The 18968-nt window shown below is 42.0% G+C and overlaps 1 protein-coding gene across 3 annotated transcripts in view; it reads left to right on the top strand.

The window, feature by feature from the left end:
• Positions 1 to 18968, top strand: part of creb5b (cAMP responsive element binding protein 5b) — a 71178-nt gene that overhangs the window by 26000 nt on the left and 26210 nt on the right. For all 3 annotated transcript variants that reach the window (XR_013630191.1, XM_078798118.1, XM_058085598.2), the window contains exons 6-7: positions 6834 to 6960; positions 9548 to 9658. Coding sequence is in view for 2 of the 3 variants with exons in the window: in XM_078798118.1 (XP_078654244.1) it covers positions 6834 to 6960; positions 9548 to 9658 (238 nt within the window). In the remaining variant the exon portion in view is untranslated. The remainder of the gene's footprint in view (positions 1 to 6833; positions 6961 to 9547; positions 9659 to 18968) is intronic.

The raw sequence follows: 18968 nt of genomic DNA, 5'->3' as shown, positions 1-18968 counted from the left end.
TGTCAGTAAAAGTAATTATTAAGTAAATATCTACTTTTAAATGTCACTGATTTGGCCAATCAGTGGATAGAAGCATCCATGCCGACCGACAAAGAGGTACTGAAAGTGAAACCGTTCAGATATTGTGGAACCTTTGCAATAAAAATGCAATAAAAGTTGTACTTCACCACCACTTAACACAACCAAAGCATACCAGTTAGTGGATAGGAGGTATTATAAATGCAACGCAACGGGACTGCAAGTTGCACTTTATTGGGTTTCTTATGAAGATGACACAAATGTTGCCAGTAGATTTAGCGGCAAGAGGAATCCACTGACAATCTTTCATAAGCTTTCTTTCACAGTAAAAGACAAATCCTTGATGTCGTCAGCTAATGCCACATCGTATTTAGTAGAATTATAGAGCCACCATCCCCTAATTCATTGCAGACTATCATTCACCACTCAACCATCTTGAGACCACCCCCACCCACCCCATCCTAGAATCATCTTTTCTCACAACGTAGCACCATCCCTCCGCTAGCCAGCAAATAAAAGTCAGCCTGTGTCTTAACCCATTAGGGCTTGATTTATTTGATCAGATTGGTTTTTATTTCCTAAGCCCAAACCCCATGGCACTCTCCTCCCACCAGTGATTAAAGGCGGTAAATCAGGGGCAGGTCCTGTGTAGTGTTTACTCGGAGAGCCAAGGCAGCTGTAAGCTGTTTGAGGCCCTTGTTTCTCTCTGTGTTTACCTCTGTTCCCATGGCGACTGCACCACCGTCTCTCTCGAGCGTCTGGAACTTGGACGTTGGATGTTTTGGTTACGTTTTGAAAAAGTTTTTAGCTGCTATGTCTAACCCAAGAAGTACGGTGACTTCACCCCAGCACGGGCGAGCGCGCAATGATACTGCATGTTGGGGTGGGGGTGTGGGGGTTGGCGAGAGGAATCGAGGTGGGAGGGACCAAATCTTAGGGTAGGCAGGCACAGGGTGGGGGGAGGGCGGAAAGCCAAAAGCATTACATCATTGCTGGAGTAGACTCAGAGAGGGAAGGATATGAGTCAGTGGACCTGTGCCTCTCTCTCTCTCTTTCTCTCTCTCCTTTTGGACTCCATCCAAGGCTCTTGTGTTGAAGTTGACTGTTCTCCACTTGGAGTTGGGACTCTGCACTCTGCAATTTTGACGTTCCTGAGCCGAAGCGGTCCACAAGAAACACAAAGATACTTGGATCAATCCTAAATATTTTTCATAAAGAACAATAAATAATAAAGATAGAAGGTCTAGCAGTGATGTCATGATGCACTGAAGGTGGGTGGCGGGTGGAGGGATTGTGGTTCCACAGGGTGGGGATTGGGATGGAAAAGAGCCAGGGTGAGAGCCCAGCACTCAGTAATGTGAGAGTGCAGGGTCAGGCAGGGCTGTAGAGTGTCTACCTGCACTCCCCAGGGCCCCCCCCCCCTGGCCCAGGCTATTATCAATCCCCCTCAGAGGAGCCCCGGCCTATCATTATTCACTCAGCTACACACACATAAACACACATGTAAAGGAACACAACACATAAGGCACCACAGCGTCACTTTAGAGTGCTTCTGTCTTATATACAATCCTGTTCAAGCCAAAGTGCTAAATAACAACATTTATTATTACAGTGGAACCTGTTTCTGTAGACACGCGTTTTGATTGGCTGACAGTCATTGACATACAGTAACCAAAACTGAAACATTTATTCTTCTGTTTTTATATATTTCATCTAACACAGCTGCTGAGGCCTTTTAGTTCGGTGCTGTAGTCGAATCCAAGCATGCTTTTATACTGAAGCTTACTTTGCACTGAATATGACGTCACTTGGATGAACACATTTTGACATGAGTGGACCCGTTTTTCATATTTTGTCTATTTGGTCTTTGGTTTTATGTCGACAAAACCTGTTTAGAACACTCTGAATATGTTTTTTTTAACATTATTAGAGCCTTCTCAACATGAAATAACACCCCTACAGTCACCTTTACACTCATATTACTCAATATAGCAGACATAATAAGAAAATATAAGACATACTCGGGCGGTTAGTGAGTGGTTAGCGTGCAGGCCTCACAGCAAGGAGACCGGAGTTCGATTCCACCCTCGGCCATCTCTGTGTGGAGTTTGCATGTTCTCCCCGTGAATGTGTGGGTTTTCTCCGGGTACACCGGTTTCCTCCCACATTCCAAAAACATGCTAGGTTAATTGTCTGTAAGTATGAATGTGAGTGTGAATGGTTGTTTGTCTATATGTTCCCAGTGATTGGCTGGCCACCAGTCCAGGGTGTACCCCGCCTCTTGCCCGAACAGCTGGGATAGGCTCCAGCAACCCCGCGACCCTCGTGAGGAAAAAGTGGTAGAAAATCAATGAATGAATTATTCCGGGCTGCACGATGGTCGAGTGGTTAGTGTGTAGGCCTCACAGCTTGGAGATCGGAGTTTGATTCCACCCTCGGCCATCTCTGTGTGGAGTTTGCATGTTCTCCTCGTGCATGCGTGGGTTTTCCCCGGGTACTCCGGTTTCCTCCCACATTCCAAAAACATGCTAGGTTAATTAGCGACTCCAAATTGTCCATAGGTATGAATGTGAGTGTGAATGGTTGTTTGTCTATATGTGCCCTGTGATTGACTGGCGATCAGTCCAGCGTGTACCCCATCTCTCGCCCAAAGAAATAGGCTCCAGGCTGGGATAGGCTCCAGCATAGCCGCGACCCTTGGGTGGCAGTGGAGGTAGAGCAGGTCGTCCAGAAACCGGTTTGGGTTGGCGGTTGTTGTTTTTGTTGTTGTCCCTGGGTAAGAAGACTCTTCACTTCCCTTGCGTGAATGAATGTTTGGTCGTCGTCGGAGACTGATAAACTCCAAACTACTGAGTATAAAACACAAACATGGATATTTTTGATTTGAGATGTTTATGCATTACAATAAATTGTAAATGCTAAAAATCCACCAGATCAACTCCAAAGGTAGTTCCTACCACTGCCTTGTTATTTCACGCTCACGGCAACTAGCAAAAGGGAAACCTGTGTTCAACAAGCACACTGCCTACCTCATTGTATTTTCATGACTTTTTTTTCCCCATGTGGAAATGTTTGGATATGCAGCGCTGCTCAGGTGTCATATGCGTCGTTAAATGAGTGTGATTGTGATAAATTGTTGTGTTAGCCTGAAATGACACACAGTCGGTGGGGATGGTAATGGTTCTGTGTGTACGGAGCAATCCAAAATGTCTGGAAGGTAAATGCACATATTTAAGGTTTGGAAAAATACAGGTATTTATTCAGGTGCGGAACCATTTGCCGTGCTGCTGCACCCCCCCTCGCCCCCCCCCGCCCCTTCTAAACGACCATCACTCTCACCCCACAGGACTCACCGATACCATAATACCAGCCTATGATGTGGTCAATTGATTATATTAACCTGCTGAACACAGCTAAGCTAAATACTTGACCTAATTCCTAAATGCTTAAAGCTATTGAGCTGTATCGATGCACGGCAGGCATCATTCATTCTGACGGCATCCAATTATTGATCGCCTAAAGAATCATGGTGCTTTTTTAGGTTGAAGGACCGAGGACTTACAGTAAAGTCTTGTCATATCGATATTCTCGGGAGTCGGAAAATATATCGATATAACCGGACTATCGATATATCCGATCCTGTGCCGAACTGCATTAAAAGTGGGCAATAATGCACTCGACATTGTTCTATACACATGAGAGAAACCACGAACGCCAGCATGTACATATGAAAAACAGTGATTATTGCAAGCGATAAAAAGATGTCTGAATACAACACAATTAAATACATGTATTTGTACGCTTGTGTCTTTGTTGGAATAGGTGTGTATGCTATGTCAGTTGGTTCGTCATCCTCGTCATGAAAACACTAAGTCTATTCACTGAATCTTCCCTCTAAATTATACAAATATTTACTCCTTTACTTCAAAAGATTGTTTAATACTTACCTCATATTAATTACCTGTAATCCTCTAATTACCGTCCGTCGGTGGAAAAGCCGAAACGGTGTTAGCCGAAAATCAAACAATACGCCGTTTACAGATTTCGCTAATGGTGGTATTGAAATCCTTAAGCAAATATTGATTCAGCTTTAAGCTGCTTTTGTATCGATATAAGCAGACCAAATTGGCTGGCGGGAGATGAAAAGGGCATCGTAGTAACTGGATTATCGTAATAACCGGGTATCGTACTAACCGGAACCAATTATATCATAAATGACTAGAAATTTGCTGGGAAATGAAAATAGTATCGTAATAAGCAGTACTATCGATATAACCGATATCGATATAACGAGACTTTACTGTAATTCAGTGCGTAGCGGCACCCCTGCAGCTGGGAATCTTTACTCTCACAAGCAGTGGATTCGTTGACTGTATAAATGATGTCAGTGTGTGTTAGATGAAGTCGTCGGAGTGTTAGCGCTGCTGCAAATCCGAGCCAGTGACTGTGACAGGAACCCGGAGCAGTGACTCTCTTCCCACAGATTTTCCTGTTTGTGAATTGGGAATCACTCTTATAAAGGCTATCCCTTTATCATCATCAGCGTATCTGTCATTTTGCATGAAGCGTGGAATGTTTTAAACGCATCCGTCAGCCATGTTTTGATACCTCAACGTTTGCGGCGTGACTTTTCCATTCTGACATCTCAAAACAGACTCGCTCACAAGAGAAACTCTTGCTTTGAAAATATAAAATAGAGCAATTACTCATAGAAAGAAAGTATGATATTCTGTGGGTTATAACCACACTTTTTTAACAACTTCATTCTTAGGCTCGTGGCGCATTCCGGACTAATATAAAAAATGTTTTCGATTATTCCTCTGCTGTGTGTAATAAATAACTCCTTTCTGAGTTATGAATTGTGTGCTGGAAAAAAGTGGAGCGGCGCAGTGTTGAAAGCCATTTGTCCGTTCCATTCTAATCGCCGCTTTCTCCTTTTGTTCCCTTAAAAACTAGCAGCCCGTGTCCATAATCTTTATTCTTGAGGAATGTGGCAATCAATACCTCTTTGGCAGCCTCACTTTTGAGTATGCGGTTAGTTAAAAAGGTCACCAAAGCCATCAAGCACCACATGCCGCACACTTCACCTCCAGCTGTCATTGTAGTTTTTTTACACTTTTAGAACTCACGTTTAATACAATACAGTAGAAAAATTGTACGCAATTCATTCATTCATTCAAAAAACAAAGACATATATGTTTTTATAAATCTGAACGCATGATACAATATGTACTGCGTCTTATATTTGTTTTTGCGGGAGGCTGAAGAAGGTGCTGATGCAACTCCTCACCGATGGATAAGGCTTGAGAGCAATTTTAGTGCCAGAAAAATGGCCAGGAGAAGGAAGTACTTGCATAAAGGCAGCTGTTACCACACGAAAAAATTTTTTTTAACACGTGCACACACACGGCTCAGTTCAAACAAATGTGAAAATTGTAAAAAGTTCACGGTGCTATTTTGATTAAAGAAATTGGTACATTTTTTTGCGTTGTTTATGTTGTGGTATAGTTGTTGACATATTAGAGCTGTCAAAAAGGCAAAAAAACATTTGCGACATAGTGAAAGTTATGCATGAAATGTTGGCGTTCTGGGCTGCACGGTGTTCGAGTGTTCGATTCCACTCTCGGCCATCTCTGTGTGGAGTTTGCATGTTCTCCCCGTGCATGCGTGGGTTTTCTCCAGGTACTCCGGTTTCCCCCCACATTCCAAAAACATGCTAGGTTAATTAGCGACTCCAAATTGTCCATAGGTATGAATGTGAGTGTGAATGGTTGTTTGTCTATATGTGCCCTGTGATTGGCTGGCCAATCATCTCTCGCCTGAAGACAGCTGGGATAGGCTCCAGCACCCCCGCAACCCTCGTGAGGATAAGCGATAGAAAAATGAATGAATGAATGTTGGTGTTCTGTAGTCTGAAACTGTTATTTTCCTGAAACTTACCAATGTTCTACTGCTCATTACTAAAGAACGAAAAAAAGTGAAGACCAAAAATTTTTTCTGATGATAGACAGGACTCTAATCTTTCTTTTGATAGGTTCCATGTTTAAATACAATACTTTATGTGTCTTGCAGGATCAGTCAAAATCATCTAAAATTGTCAGTACTGGAGGGGTTGGGATTGAATGGGTTATTTGCAAGTAATGAATACACCCAGAAATGTCTTTATACAGAACCCTCCCTTTCTCTCTTTAACTGCCATTGTTCACCAGTTTCTGCCGTATGTTCCATTTTTACTGCCCGTATTATCATGTGTTTATAATTTTTTATTGACTTAGAGTGAATGAGATGTGTCGTCTGTGGCAAAAAAAATGTCCTATTTTTGATGAAAAAAATATTTTTTTGATCTTAAATGTGCACATTTTCAGTGCTCTGAACGCTGAATCATGAATGTGCAGGGATCCACTGTATACTGTATTAAAGAACTGTCTTGTCATACTTTATTATGATATCATGTTGTCCACTGTTTTACTCTTCTCATGGGAATTTAGTCGGAAAGGATCATTTTTTTTCCATGAACATAGGCTCCACGGTGCGTTCTCAATGACAGACTCCACAAAAGGAAAAAAAAAACCTGGCAAGTTCTGCTGCAACTCACTCCACAAACATGTGGAAAACGCGACATATTGCCATGAAATCGTAAAAAAGTGGTTATAGCGGGTTTTGGCATATTATTTCCATAACATTCATTAATGAAAAAATACGTTCACAGTGTTTTATCCACTAAATCTCAGTAGTCATGATGTGGTATTTATTGATCCCACCATGTATTTATTCATTTACTTCCCTGACAATTACTTTGTGTGTCCCTCTCACAGGCCTGTCCCTGGCTCTCTGTCCTCATTGTTGCACCTAAGAAACAGACAGAGACAGCCTCTGCCAGCCTCCATGCCTGGAACGCTTCCAGACCCCACCATGCCCGGCTCCTCCGCTGTGTTGATGCCCGTGAGTACACAATGGAGCACAATGCACGTACTCATAGACACGCATACGTCGTGCTTCGCTCACATTTATGCGTAGGATACGTTTGCGCCTCCTGCATTGCACGTAAATTGTGCTCCCAGGGATGCTCTCTGTCACCATTAAAATGACACAGCACAGGGAAGTTGGTTCCTGCAGAAAAGAGGAGATCCATATCTTGGTGTGAGATATAGATTGTATTGAAATGATGCCAAAAGGAGAAGAAGAGATCCCTCTGGAGATCCCTAATAATTCACTACTTTACATAGTCTTTGGTTATACCTCTTAATCATCATTACTGAGTGGAATGGTCCACCAGGATTAGAGGATTGGACAGTTCTTTTCTTCCTATTATGTTTCAGAAGTGCACAAAACATGCATGGATGAGTTTGGTATAGAAACCCAAGAGTCATGACCTAAACCCCATGAAAGACCTTGGGGGTGAACTCTTTGTTAATATTATACTGCAAATAATAGACCAGCTCCGTCATTCTTCATTCATTCATTTTATACCGCTTATCCTAACAAGGGTCGCGGGGGTGCTGGAGCCTATCCCAGCTGTCTTCGGGCAAGAGGGGTACACCCTGGAATGGTCGCCAGCCAATCTGTTCTAGTCAGTTCCAGGGTCAAACTGTTTCAGACTGATCATAAAACATGTACAGTTCATCACAGCTAGCCGGTGCTGTTTTGTAACATTATTAGAGCCCTCTGGACATGAAATAGCACCCCTAGAGTTACCTTTACACTTATATTACACCAATATAGTAAATATTGCTTCATTCTCTACCGCTTATCCTCACGAGGGTCGCGGGGGTGCTGGAGCCTATCCCAGCTGTCTTCGGGCAAGAGGGGTACACCGTGGACTGGTCGCCAGCCAATCTGTTCTAGTCAGTTCCAGGGTCAAACTGTTTCAGACTGATCATAAAACATGTACAGTTCATCACAGCTAGCCGGTGCTGTTTTGTAACATTATTATAGCCCTCTAGACATGAAATAGCACCCCTAGAGTCACCTTTACACTTATATTACACCAATATAGTAAATATTCCTTCATTCATTCTCTACCGCTTATCCTCACGAGGGTCGCGAGAAGCGGGGTACACCTTGAACCGGTCGCCAGCCAATCACAGGGCAAATATAGACAAACAACCATTCACACTCACATTCATACCTATGGACAATTTGGAGTCGCTAATTAACCTAGCATGTTTTTGGAATGTGGGAGGAAACCGGAGTACCCGGAGAAAACTCACAAATGCACGGGGAGAACATGCAAAAACTCCACACAGAGATAGCCGAGGGTGGAATTGAACTCCGGTCTCCTTGCTGTGAGGCCTACGCGCTAACCACTTGTCGTGCAGCCCGGAATAATAATAATTAATATAATGATCAGCTTCCTTCATTCATTCATTTTCTACCGCTTATCCTCACAAGGCTCGCGGGGGTGCTGCAGTACACCCTGGACTGGTGGCCAGCCAATCACAGGGCACATATAGACAAACAACCATTCACACTCACATTCATACCTATGGACAATTTGGAGTCGCTAATTAACCTAGCATGTTTTTGGAATGTGGGAGAAAACCGGAGAGAACTTGTGAAGAACATGCTAACTCCACACAGAGATGGACGAGGGTGGAATTGAACTCCGGTCTCCTAGCTGTGAGGCCTATGCGCTAACCACTTATCCGCCGTGCAGCCCCTTTATCAGTCTTATAAATTCAATATCCACGTCAATATCCACACTTTTGTCCATTTATTATGTGTCCTGGTTGTAACGTGACACAGCTTGTGTTTTTGGTACGAGAAAAAAAAAAAAGAACTCTCCCATATTTATTAAATTAAGAGCTAAGCCATTTTGCGGGAAGATTGACGGTTCAGGAAAGGGGTGCAGGTTAGGGTGATATTTTGACACAAAACACACTTAGCGCAATTAAGGCTGTGTGTCAGGTTCTAGTCCACAATTCTCTGTGGGTGAAGGGGGGATGGGGATCATATATGGAGTGGAAGGGGGATGGGGGGTCCGCCGCAACGCACCACCAGCCAGAGTTGAGCAGCTGTGAAGCTGCAGCAGCAGCAGCTTGCATTGGTGCATGTATGCACGCATGTACCCACACAAAGGTTCCTTCTTTCCTGTACTGCTGACCTTTCACCCCTGTCACCCGCTCAGCTGATTTCAACACGTAGGACCACACCGAACGGCGTCGCTCGCCGGCAGGTGGTTCCCGCCAGCGCCCGATGTTTGCATATGTCCATTCAATTTCTGAGCGCATTCTGCAGCCAAGAGGGGCCTGCGGTTTTGATGCGTGAGTGCGACTGACACTCGCCACGCAACTGTCAGAAACACACACACACCTCTGTTTCACCAGCTTCCTGTGTTAAGTCTCTCCATACCGGCTTCCTGTTTGGGGTCGGCTCCTGTTATCATCACACAGAGCTGTGCACAGGGCGGCCTGTCATGTGAAATCACACTCTCGTGTTCGCTCATGTCATTTTGGCTAAAATATTTTGGATTTATTGACTCACTTGGTTTTTTTTTTTTACAACCGTTGCCGTGTTGTTGTGTCGTCAGATGGAGAGACAAATGTCCATGGGTGCCAACATGATGGGTATGCAAGGTCCCACCCACAGCAGCCCCTGTTCCTCCGCGCACATTCCCTCCATGCACTCAGAGGCCAAACTGGTGAGTATATGCATACATATTCATTTATGAATACACAAACTTAAAAGCAGCTTTATTTTCCGCTGCGCTTTGCCAGCACGGCCCCGCGCTCTTGGGCCTGTGCGGATTTCATCATTGGGTGCGTAATCAAAGCTGCGTCTCAACTTGCCAGCGCAGCACTGGGGGACTGGAATAAAGAAGTCTTTATGTAGTTGCGGCCCAGCTGCCCGCTCTCTGCCTGATGTATATCTTAATGTACAGAACATGTTCTGTAGGTCCTGCAGCTTGTTAGCACTAGTTCAGCACAAGAAGGGAAAACTCAAGTGATGTCATCCTTTACAAATGGAGCGAGGGGGGAGTTACAAAATTAAAAAAAATTGTACAATATTGAACAATAATAACCTGCACAGTATCTCACAGTTCATCTTTTCACTATAGAAATCAAACTTAATATCCTTTAGATTAGTCAGTGTACAACTTGTATAGCAGCAAAATTTGTTCTCAATCAGAAATCACTCCACACTCTTTATTGCTCTCTGGTTCTACCATATCTTACTTATTGTGCGGAAACATGGGCTAATAACTATAAAAGCAATCTTCACTCGCTAAATGTACTGCAAAAAAGGTCAGTAAGGATAATTCATAATGGCGCCTACATAGAACATACTAACTCCTTATTTCTAAAATCACAAATACTTCATCTTCAAACAGCTAAAATAATGCATAAGGCTATAAATAACAAATTAGCTAAAAATGTCATCCAATACTTCTCTACAAGAGAGGAGAAATATGATCTCAGGGAAGAACTACATTTGAAACACTTCTATGCTAGGACTACGTTAAAAAGCCATAGCATTTCAGTATGTGGAATCAAACTATGGAATGGATTGAGTAAGACCCTCAAACAATGCACAACGATGAGCCAATTCAAGAAACAATACAAGCAGTTGATGTTTGCTAAATACAAGGATGAAGAGTCTTGAACCAGTCATGATGTACTATATATATCACTATATTGACACTTACTATGGTACACATTATGTCATTGGATGGTCATATCATATCATACTTCGGTACGTGATTAAATTAAATTAAATTAAATTAAATTAAATTAAATTAAATTAAATTAAATTAAATTAAATTAAATTAAATTATTAAATTATATTATATTATATTATAATAATTAATAATAATAATAATTGTTTAATTAATTTATTTAATAAAATAAAAACAAAAAACTATATTAGAAAAGCAGGAAGTGAACAAATGTAACATTTACTGATTGTAAAAGTACCAGATGGAGGGGTAGGATTTAATAAGCTTTGCTTCTTCCTACTCCTTTCGGACATGTGGAACTGGGAACTGATTATGTGAGGCATTCAATTGTAATCTGATGTATATTCAAATGAAATAAAACCATTACCAAGAGTGAAAATAACTCAACAAAGAGTCAACACAAGCCCATACCAAAGTTCCGTGGCGGTACGTAGCTTCATGGTGTGGGGCTGCATGAGTGGGGAGCTGCGGTTCATGAACAGAAACAGGTGAAGTACTGTATCTGTGGGGCATTCAGCTCCATCAGCGATGTCATCATTGAGGACTAAAAGAGGATTTCTTGTGAACTTCATATCCAAGAGGATTAAGGCAAAGCCAGATAACTAACCGGTGTCATTAAGTAAAGTCACTCGGGGCACATTTTGGACGTGTACTCACTTGTTTTGCCAGCTGTTGTGTACGGTAACTCTAAAAGCGCCATATCCAAGTTTCTATTCTATAATAGCGTCCCTTGAGGAGATATATAATAAAAAAAAAAGCCTGGTAAGATGTGAGAGGTGACATACTGTGATTAATGCGAATGTGTCACATGAAGTGATATGTCGTGATTAATACTGTGGGAACATTCATCGTCATCCAACATTTTGATGAGTAACAACGAAAACGGGAAGTTCTCCATCCAAAGAGCAAAACGTTCCAACTTGGGAAAGATAATGGTGTAATGGAAAGGGTTGGAGACACTCGCTGATAGTTGACTTTGTCGGCGAGAAACATCACGCGGACGCGGGCGAAGGATAGAGAGAGAGAGAGAGAGGAGTAGTAGAGGTCATTAGAAGAGTTATTGCTCTGATAGAGGAGCGCGGGAGCATTCCCAGGGCATTTAATTCTGCCTCTTCCTCCCGCTCTCTCAAGATTGATCGTCTTTGTGGTCTTTTGAATCTCCTCAACGGTTCCTATGGTAACGTGGCGGGGGTAACACAATATCGGCGTATTAGGCTTATCTCTACCTCTGGCCCTCGTCCAGACACATCTTACTCGTTTTTGTACTCCTCCTATCTATGTAATTGAATTGTAAATGCTCCATTGGGCCTTCCATAAACATATGCAGTCACTAAGTGGCTACAGGCCACCGGTTTAGTCGGCCATCCAAAAAGCAAACTGCTGGATTCGGATTGTCGGAACACAACTGATGGACTTCCACGATTACAGACAGAAAGAATTATGTAGGGGCGATTGTGTTATCAAAGGTGCCATCTTTATATAAGTATGTGTTTCATAAGCAAAGAAAGGAGTCTGAATTCCATAATATCCGCGCCCAGGCAGGGTCGATAAATACGGCTTCGCTATCGTATAACTTTGGACCATGATCAGCCCCATGTGTCCCCTGTGACGCTCCCGATCCGGCTCTAATCGCATTACCCCGAACCATGTTGACGTTCCGCCAATGGGAAATCTCCACACTGTAACCCCACACCCCTGAGGCACGGACCCGGGTGCACTCTCTCTCTCGCCAAAGTTTACATAGTTGCAGCCGGGGAAGGGGGATTGAGTGGGACTTTGACTGACATGAGGGGAATAGATAGACAGGGAGTTGACAAGTGAGAGACACTGATATTCCCAGACACCAAACACAAGGGAAATTGGTATAATTCAACACTTGAAAGAACTAGTTTCCTACGCCACTCTGCTTTTGTTTGATATTTTGTGGTAACCCTCTGCAGGTTTAACCCTCCCCCTGCCAGAAAAAAAAGCACAGTGTGGGGCCAGAGCTTGGGCTTAATGAAGGCTAATTGATTTTGTGGTGGGCCAGTGCAGCAGGGAGGCCTGTCTCTGGTGTAAATAGTTAATGAGCCCAAGGACTGTTGTGGCCGCTCGGGGACTCATAGCTTGCTCTACCCTCTCTCTTTGGACTTTGTGGACCCTAGACTGTATCTCTCCATCGGTGTCCATCTTTGTTCTCTTATGTCTCCCTTTTTTGCCATAAGGGGCGTCACTAGGTTCTGAGGACTCGACATGAATGAATGTAGTAGACATTTAAAAAAATCCAAAAAATCTAAATATCAAAAACACAAATAAGGAACAAGAACCGGGATATAACTTTCCCACTTTTGGACAGATTTAGTAGAGATACTCAATTGTTTTAGGCCACCTTTAAATGTACACAAGTACACACAATCTACACTGCAAAACCACTGCTTAAGCTCTGCAACCATTCTGTCCAGTGGACGGTGATCAATTATATAATAATCATTATTATTTTATGAATTAGCCTATTATTATAATACCTTTATTCCGATTATAATTATTATTTTTTATATTATTAATAATGTTTAATAATACTATTAATTATTATAATTTATTATGATGATTATAATTAAAATATTATTTTTCTGATTTACAAAAAAGTTAAAAAAAGTAAAAAAAAAAATTTTTATTAATTAGCCTATTATTTTACTATCATTATTATGATTACAAATATTATTTTTTATTTTTATATTATTAATAATGTTTAATAATATTATTAATTATTATTATTTATTATTATGATTATAATTTAAATATTATTTTTCTGATTTACTACTACTACTAGTAGTAGAAAAAAGTAAAAAAATAAAAAAGTAAAAAAAATCAATTAAAAAAACTCAATCAAAAATACTACTAGTAGTAGTAGTATTAGTATAGTAGTATATATATATATATATATTATTTTTTTTGTTTTTGTTTTTGTTTTTGTTTTTTTTTTTTTGCCCTAATAGGGCAAAAGCAGGCTAGTAAGCAAGCCAATAAGCAGGATACTAGCCTACTACTACTACTACTACTATTACTAGTAGTAGTAGGCTAGTAGTAGGCTAGTATTAGCCTGCTTTTGCCCTATTATATGAAATTTGTCAGAGATTTTTTTTGTAAAAAAAAAATCAAGAAAAAAAATCAAGAAAAAATATCTAATTATTTAGGGGGTCTTAAGAACATTTTAGGGGACTCAAGCCCCCCTAAAATAGGCCTAATGACGCCACTGTTTGCCACTAAGTCACCAGCGTTTAAGTGGGACACCGGACTTGTATGTTTTCCGTCTTTGCTTCTAGTTGTCTGGGAGGGTTTGCTGAGATCCGACTGTTTTTATTAGTTTTGGTACAAGTGATTTTTTACTGTGAAGCACCGGGTGCTTGTGGTGCCGGGTGTGGTTGTGTTCCTGTTCTGTTGTGGTCTAGGGAACAGAATGGTGCGTGTTGTGGGCTAGAGGTTGTGGGATAGTTGACCCTGGTAGTGTGAAGGAAACAGAGACGAGGCCAAGTTCCACAGCGTGCCGGCCAATACATTACATCACCGCTCGGAGCCGGTTCTCCGCAGGGCCTCGTGAGCACTCACAGACATATGCACACACACACACATACACACACATATACACACAGTGCTGTTTCATCATCTCTGCACAGTGACAAACACTCACAGGTAGATGTTCACTCTTAGTCCCAAACAACATATGTGAGTGCAACATGACTCAGCTCATGTCGGTGGGCCCGTTTCCAAAGTGGGTGACATTGTTTTTTGTGTTCCTTTCAAACGAGCTCTCGGCTTTTTCTACATCCTGCACGCCTGCCAATTTCAGACAGCCAAGTCTTTTTCATGTTTTTTTTGGTGCCGGCGCATGAAAATGTGTTATTTATTAGCATGCAATTAAATATTGTTTACATTGTTACTAAGGACAATAAATGTGTCACTAAGCATCAGGCTAGGTGCTGAGTGTTTAATGAGGTAAACAATACTATATGTTTGCTCCACTGCAGCGCTCTTGGCTGCGGAGCTGGCACACCACGAGCCGATGACATAATTCCTGGCATGTTCTAAATGTGCTCCTTTTTTACTTAGCGGAGGGAAAAAACTGCCTCTCTTAAAGAGATATTTCATAGTAGCTATAATCAAAGGCTTTCTGACGGGCTGAAGTACTTTTTCTTTAATTTTGTTTACACAGCCTTTGTAGGGTACTTGGTTTTATGGGCATGAAGGTTAGTGACGTGCGGGCCGATACTGAAATATCGATACTCTCGATACTATAGTCATTTGAGGTGATTTTACTCTGTATTGTATTTACACTAGCAATAAGTATGAGGGCATCATATGTTTATCAGCAACAATTGTCAAACCTGGGGGCTGCACGGTGGTTGAGTGGTTAGGACCACACAGCGAAGACTAGGGTTCAATTCCACCCTCGGCCATCTCTGTGTGGAGTTTGCATGTTCTCCCCGTGCATGCGTGGGTTTTCTCCGGGTACTCCAGTTTCCGCCCACATTCCAAAAACATGAGCCACATGAGGATAAGCGGTAGAAAATGAATGAATGTCTGTCTGCAATTAATTGAGTTAACTACGGGGGAAATTATTCACAATTAATTATTTTAATCGATTGACTACTTTCTATGTTAATTTTTTTTATAGTTTTTTTCTTTTTTTTACGGCTGCACGGCGAAGAGTGGTTAGCACGCAGGCCTCACAGCTAGCAGACCCGAGTTCAATTCCACCCTTGGCCATCTCTGTGTGGAGTTTGCATGTTCTCCCCGTGCATGCGTGGGTTTTCTCCGGGTACTCCGGTTTCCTCCCACATTCCAAAAACATGAGCCCGGAGTGAGCCCTTTTGTCATACAGTCTCTTTGTCTGGGTGGGTGGAGACGGGGCCGCTAGCATACACACAGAGTGCAGAGGAGTGTAACATAGTAGAAATGATATTAGTAGATTGCCAAATATTGTCATATATTTTTTATATTTGTGTCATAGTACTGGCCGCACGGTGGACGAGTAAAGTTGTTAGCACGTAGGCCACACAGCCTGGGTTCGATTCTCAGCTTGGACATCTCTGTGTGGAGTTTGCATGTTTTCCCGTGCATGCGTGGGTTTTCTCCGGGTAAAAAAAAACATGCTAGGTTAATTGGCGACTCCAAATTGTCCATAGGTATGATTGTGAGTGTGAATGGTTGTTTGTCTATATGTGCCCTGTTATTGGCTGGCCACCAGTCCAGGGTGTACCCCGCCTCTCGCCTGAAGACAGCTGGGATAGGCTCCAGCACCCCCAACGACCCTTGTGAGGATACGCAATAGAAAATGAATGAATGAATGAATGTTGGTGTTCTGTAGTTGGCAACTGTTATTTTCCTGAAACTTACCAAACTTGTTCAACTGCTCATTACTGAAGAACGAAAAAACGTGAAGACCAACATTTTTTTTCTGATGATAGACAGGACTCTAATCTTGTCTTTTGGTAGTTTCCATGTTCTCCCCAAGTTTTCTCCGGTTTCCTCCCACATTCCAAAAAACATGCTAGGTTAATTAGCGACTCCAAATTGTCCATAGGTATGAATGTGAGTGTGAATGGTTGTTTGTCTATATGTGCCCTGTGATTGGCTGGCCACCGGTCCAGGGTGTACCCCGCGACGTTAAACTATTAGATTGGTATTTTTTTTTAGTGGAGCCTACCAGGCTAAGCCTCTTGTTGTGAGGAGTAGTGCACACTCACAATAGAAGTGGAACTCCAGGTTTTGTAAGCAACATCTGTATGAATGACAGCATTGTCGGAGCGTGATGTCATCGAAGAGGGACGGTGAGCTAAGAGCACAGCTGAATCTGCAGGCGGAGTATGTGTACTGTATATATTTGTGTCAGCATGTGTGTGTGTTGGTGCACGTGGTAGCAAATGACTCATTCCATTGGCAGCATTGTCCTTGGAAGTCAAAACACATTTGTGTGGATGAACCGGACGACAACAAAGCATCATTTTAAATGTAATCATCGATACAACTTGGTCACTTTGCGTGTACTTTTGCACATCGTATGAACATGAAAGCTCGACACGGGACACGTGGCGACATGTACCACCGCCATGCAGATGCAGATGATGAATGTGCAATTGTCCGTTTCACCATGGAGGTGGGTAGATTGAGAAAGAGCTGTGAGTTTATCAGTGCTGGACTCCGACCAAGGAGGGGGGCCCCCCCCTTCTCACACTGCTTCCACTGTGTTGTTGTTGTTTTTTTTTTTCAGACCACCAGACTTGATGTCTCTAGGACTTGTCAAAAGATAAATTGATGCACTGTGTTGTGTTTACGATGAGGTGACACTCCTTGATTACCAGTTTATCTCGGTAACAATATAGATGCACGTTTCCGATACAGACACGATACCAAACACATGTATTAAGACTGGTCATATATTTCATCTCATTTCATATTATCTGCAAACTATATTTGTGTATAACTGTGGGTAAAATTGTTGATTTGTTAATACTTGGGTTGTTTATATAATGGTAATGGTAATGGTTTTATTTCATTTGAACATGCATCAGATTACAATTGAATGCATCACATAATCAGTTCACAGTTCCACATGTCCAAAAGGAGTAGGAAGAAGCAAAGCTTATTAAATCCTACCCCTCCATCTGGTACTTTTACAATCAGTAACTGTTACATTTGTTCACTTCCTGCTTTCCTAATATAGTTTAAGTTTTTTTTTTTTTTAATTTCTTAAATTTTTTTTATTGTTATTTTTGTCATATACCAAAGTACAAGTTGATATTACCGTACAATAACATAATGGGTACCATAGTAAGTGTCAATATAGTGATATATATACCACATCATGACTGGTTCAAGACTCTTCATCCTTGTATTTAGCAAACATCAACTGCTTGTATTGTTTCTTGAATTGGCTCATCGTTGTGCATTGTTTGAGTTCCTTACTCAATCCGTTCCATAGTTTGATTCCACATACTGAAATGCTATGGCTTTTTAACGTAGTCCTAGCATATAAGTGTTTCAAATGTAGTTCTTCCCTGAGGTCATATTTCTCCTCTCTTGTAAAGAAGTATTGGATGACATTTTTAGCTAATTGGTTATTTTTAGCCTTATGCATTATTTTAGCTGTTTGAAGACGAACTATATCAAGTTGAAGTATTTGTGATTTTAGAAATAAGGACTTAGTATGTTCTCTGTAGGCGGCATTATGAATTATCCTTACTGACCTTTTTTTGCAGTACATTAAGTGTTTCAAATTTAGTTCGAATGTAGTTCTTCCCTATTGTTTTTATTTTATTATTTTTCTATATTGTGTATTTTGTACTGCTTAACTGATTCTGGACTCTTGCTGCTGTGCAATGCAAATTTCCCCACTGAGGGACGAATAACTGCATATCTTATCTTATCTTAACTGTACATTTTTCTATGTATTTATCACAAGCGGGTGGTCCCAATCACCCCCAAAATGCCCATAATATCAGTTTTTGTGACTTGAATGTTTACAGATAGAAATATTAGTGTTAGTGTGTGGATGGGGGGGGGTGACAGTTTTGTAGCAAAGTGTCGCTCCATGTTGATTTTTGCTGTGCTGATGATGCGAAGGCCATTTGGTCACGGTTGAGGGCCTGTCAATGGGACGGGATCCGACAAAGCCAAGCCTGGGTAAACCGGCTGCCATCACCCCATGGCCCACTGTCCGTGAGCCCCCCCACCCCCACCCCGCCCGCCCTCTGAGAACCAACAACCAACACACCCCAGACACTAACCATTGAATGAGTTATTCCCTGGACTCCACAGTAAGCCCTCCAACACCGGAGAGGTGATTGGATTAAGATTGTTGGGGCAGAGATTTCACTCTGATTACGTTCAGTCAATATTGACTAGTTTGGTCAATATCGAATCTACATGGACAACCAGGCCATCCCCTGTGGGCACGCTTTGTTTTTCTCTACACGGAACAACAATTTTGTTGAAAGAATAGATTGCTTCTCTTGTCACTTTGCCATGTTGGAGATTCCGAGGAATCTTATGCCCCTCGAGGTCTCCAATAGACCTCTTCTACTTCATGGTACATAGCAATAGCAGGTACTACCAGGTACCAGTATTATCTGGCCAGCAAGAGTTCTAAGTGAGCTGACTGCAGCACATTTGTCATCCAACCCGCATCGCAAAACATGTATGCTGATGTCAGGACATACTCACACTCGGCCAATCGCGGTGCCCGGGCACACTTAACACCTAAAACGCTGTATGTTTTTGAGCGATCTAAAGTACCATG

Source organism: Doryrhamphus excisus, linkage group LG17 (assembly GCF_037039965.1).
Source record: "Doryrhamphus excisus strain RoL-2023G ecotype Guam linkage group LG17, RoL_Dexc_Guam_v1.1, whole genome shotgun sequence".
Classification (NCBI taxonomy): domain Eukaryota; kingdom Metazoa; phylum Chordata; class Actinopteri; order Syngnathiformes; family Syngnathidae; genus Doryrhamphus; species Doryrhamphus excisus.
This window is presented reverse-complemented; position numbering and strand designations above follow the sequence as displayed.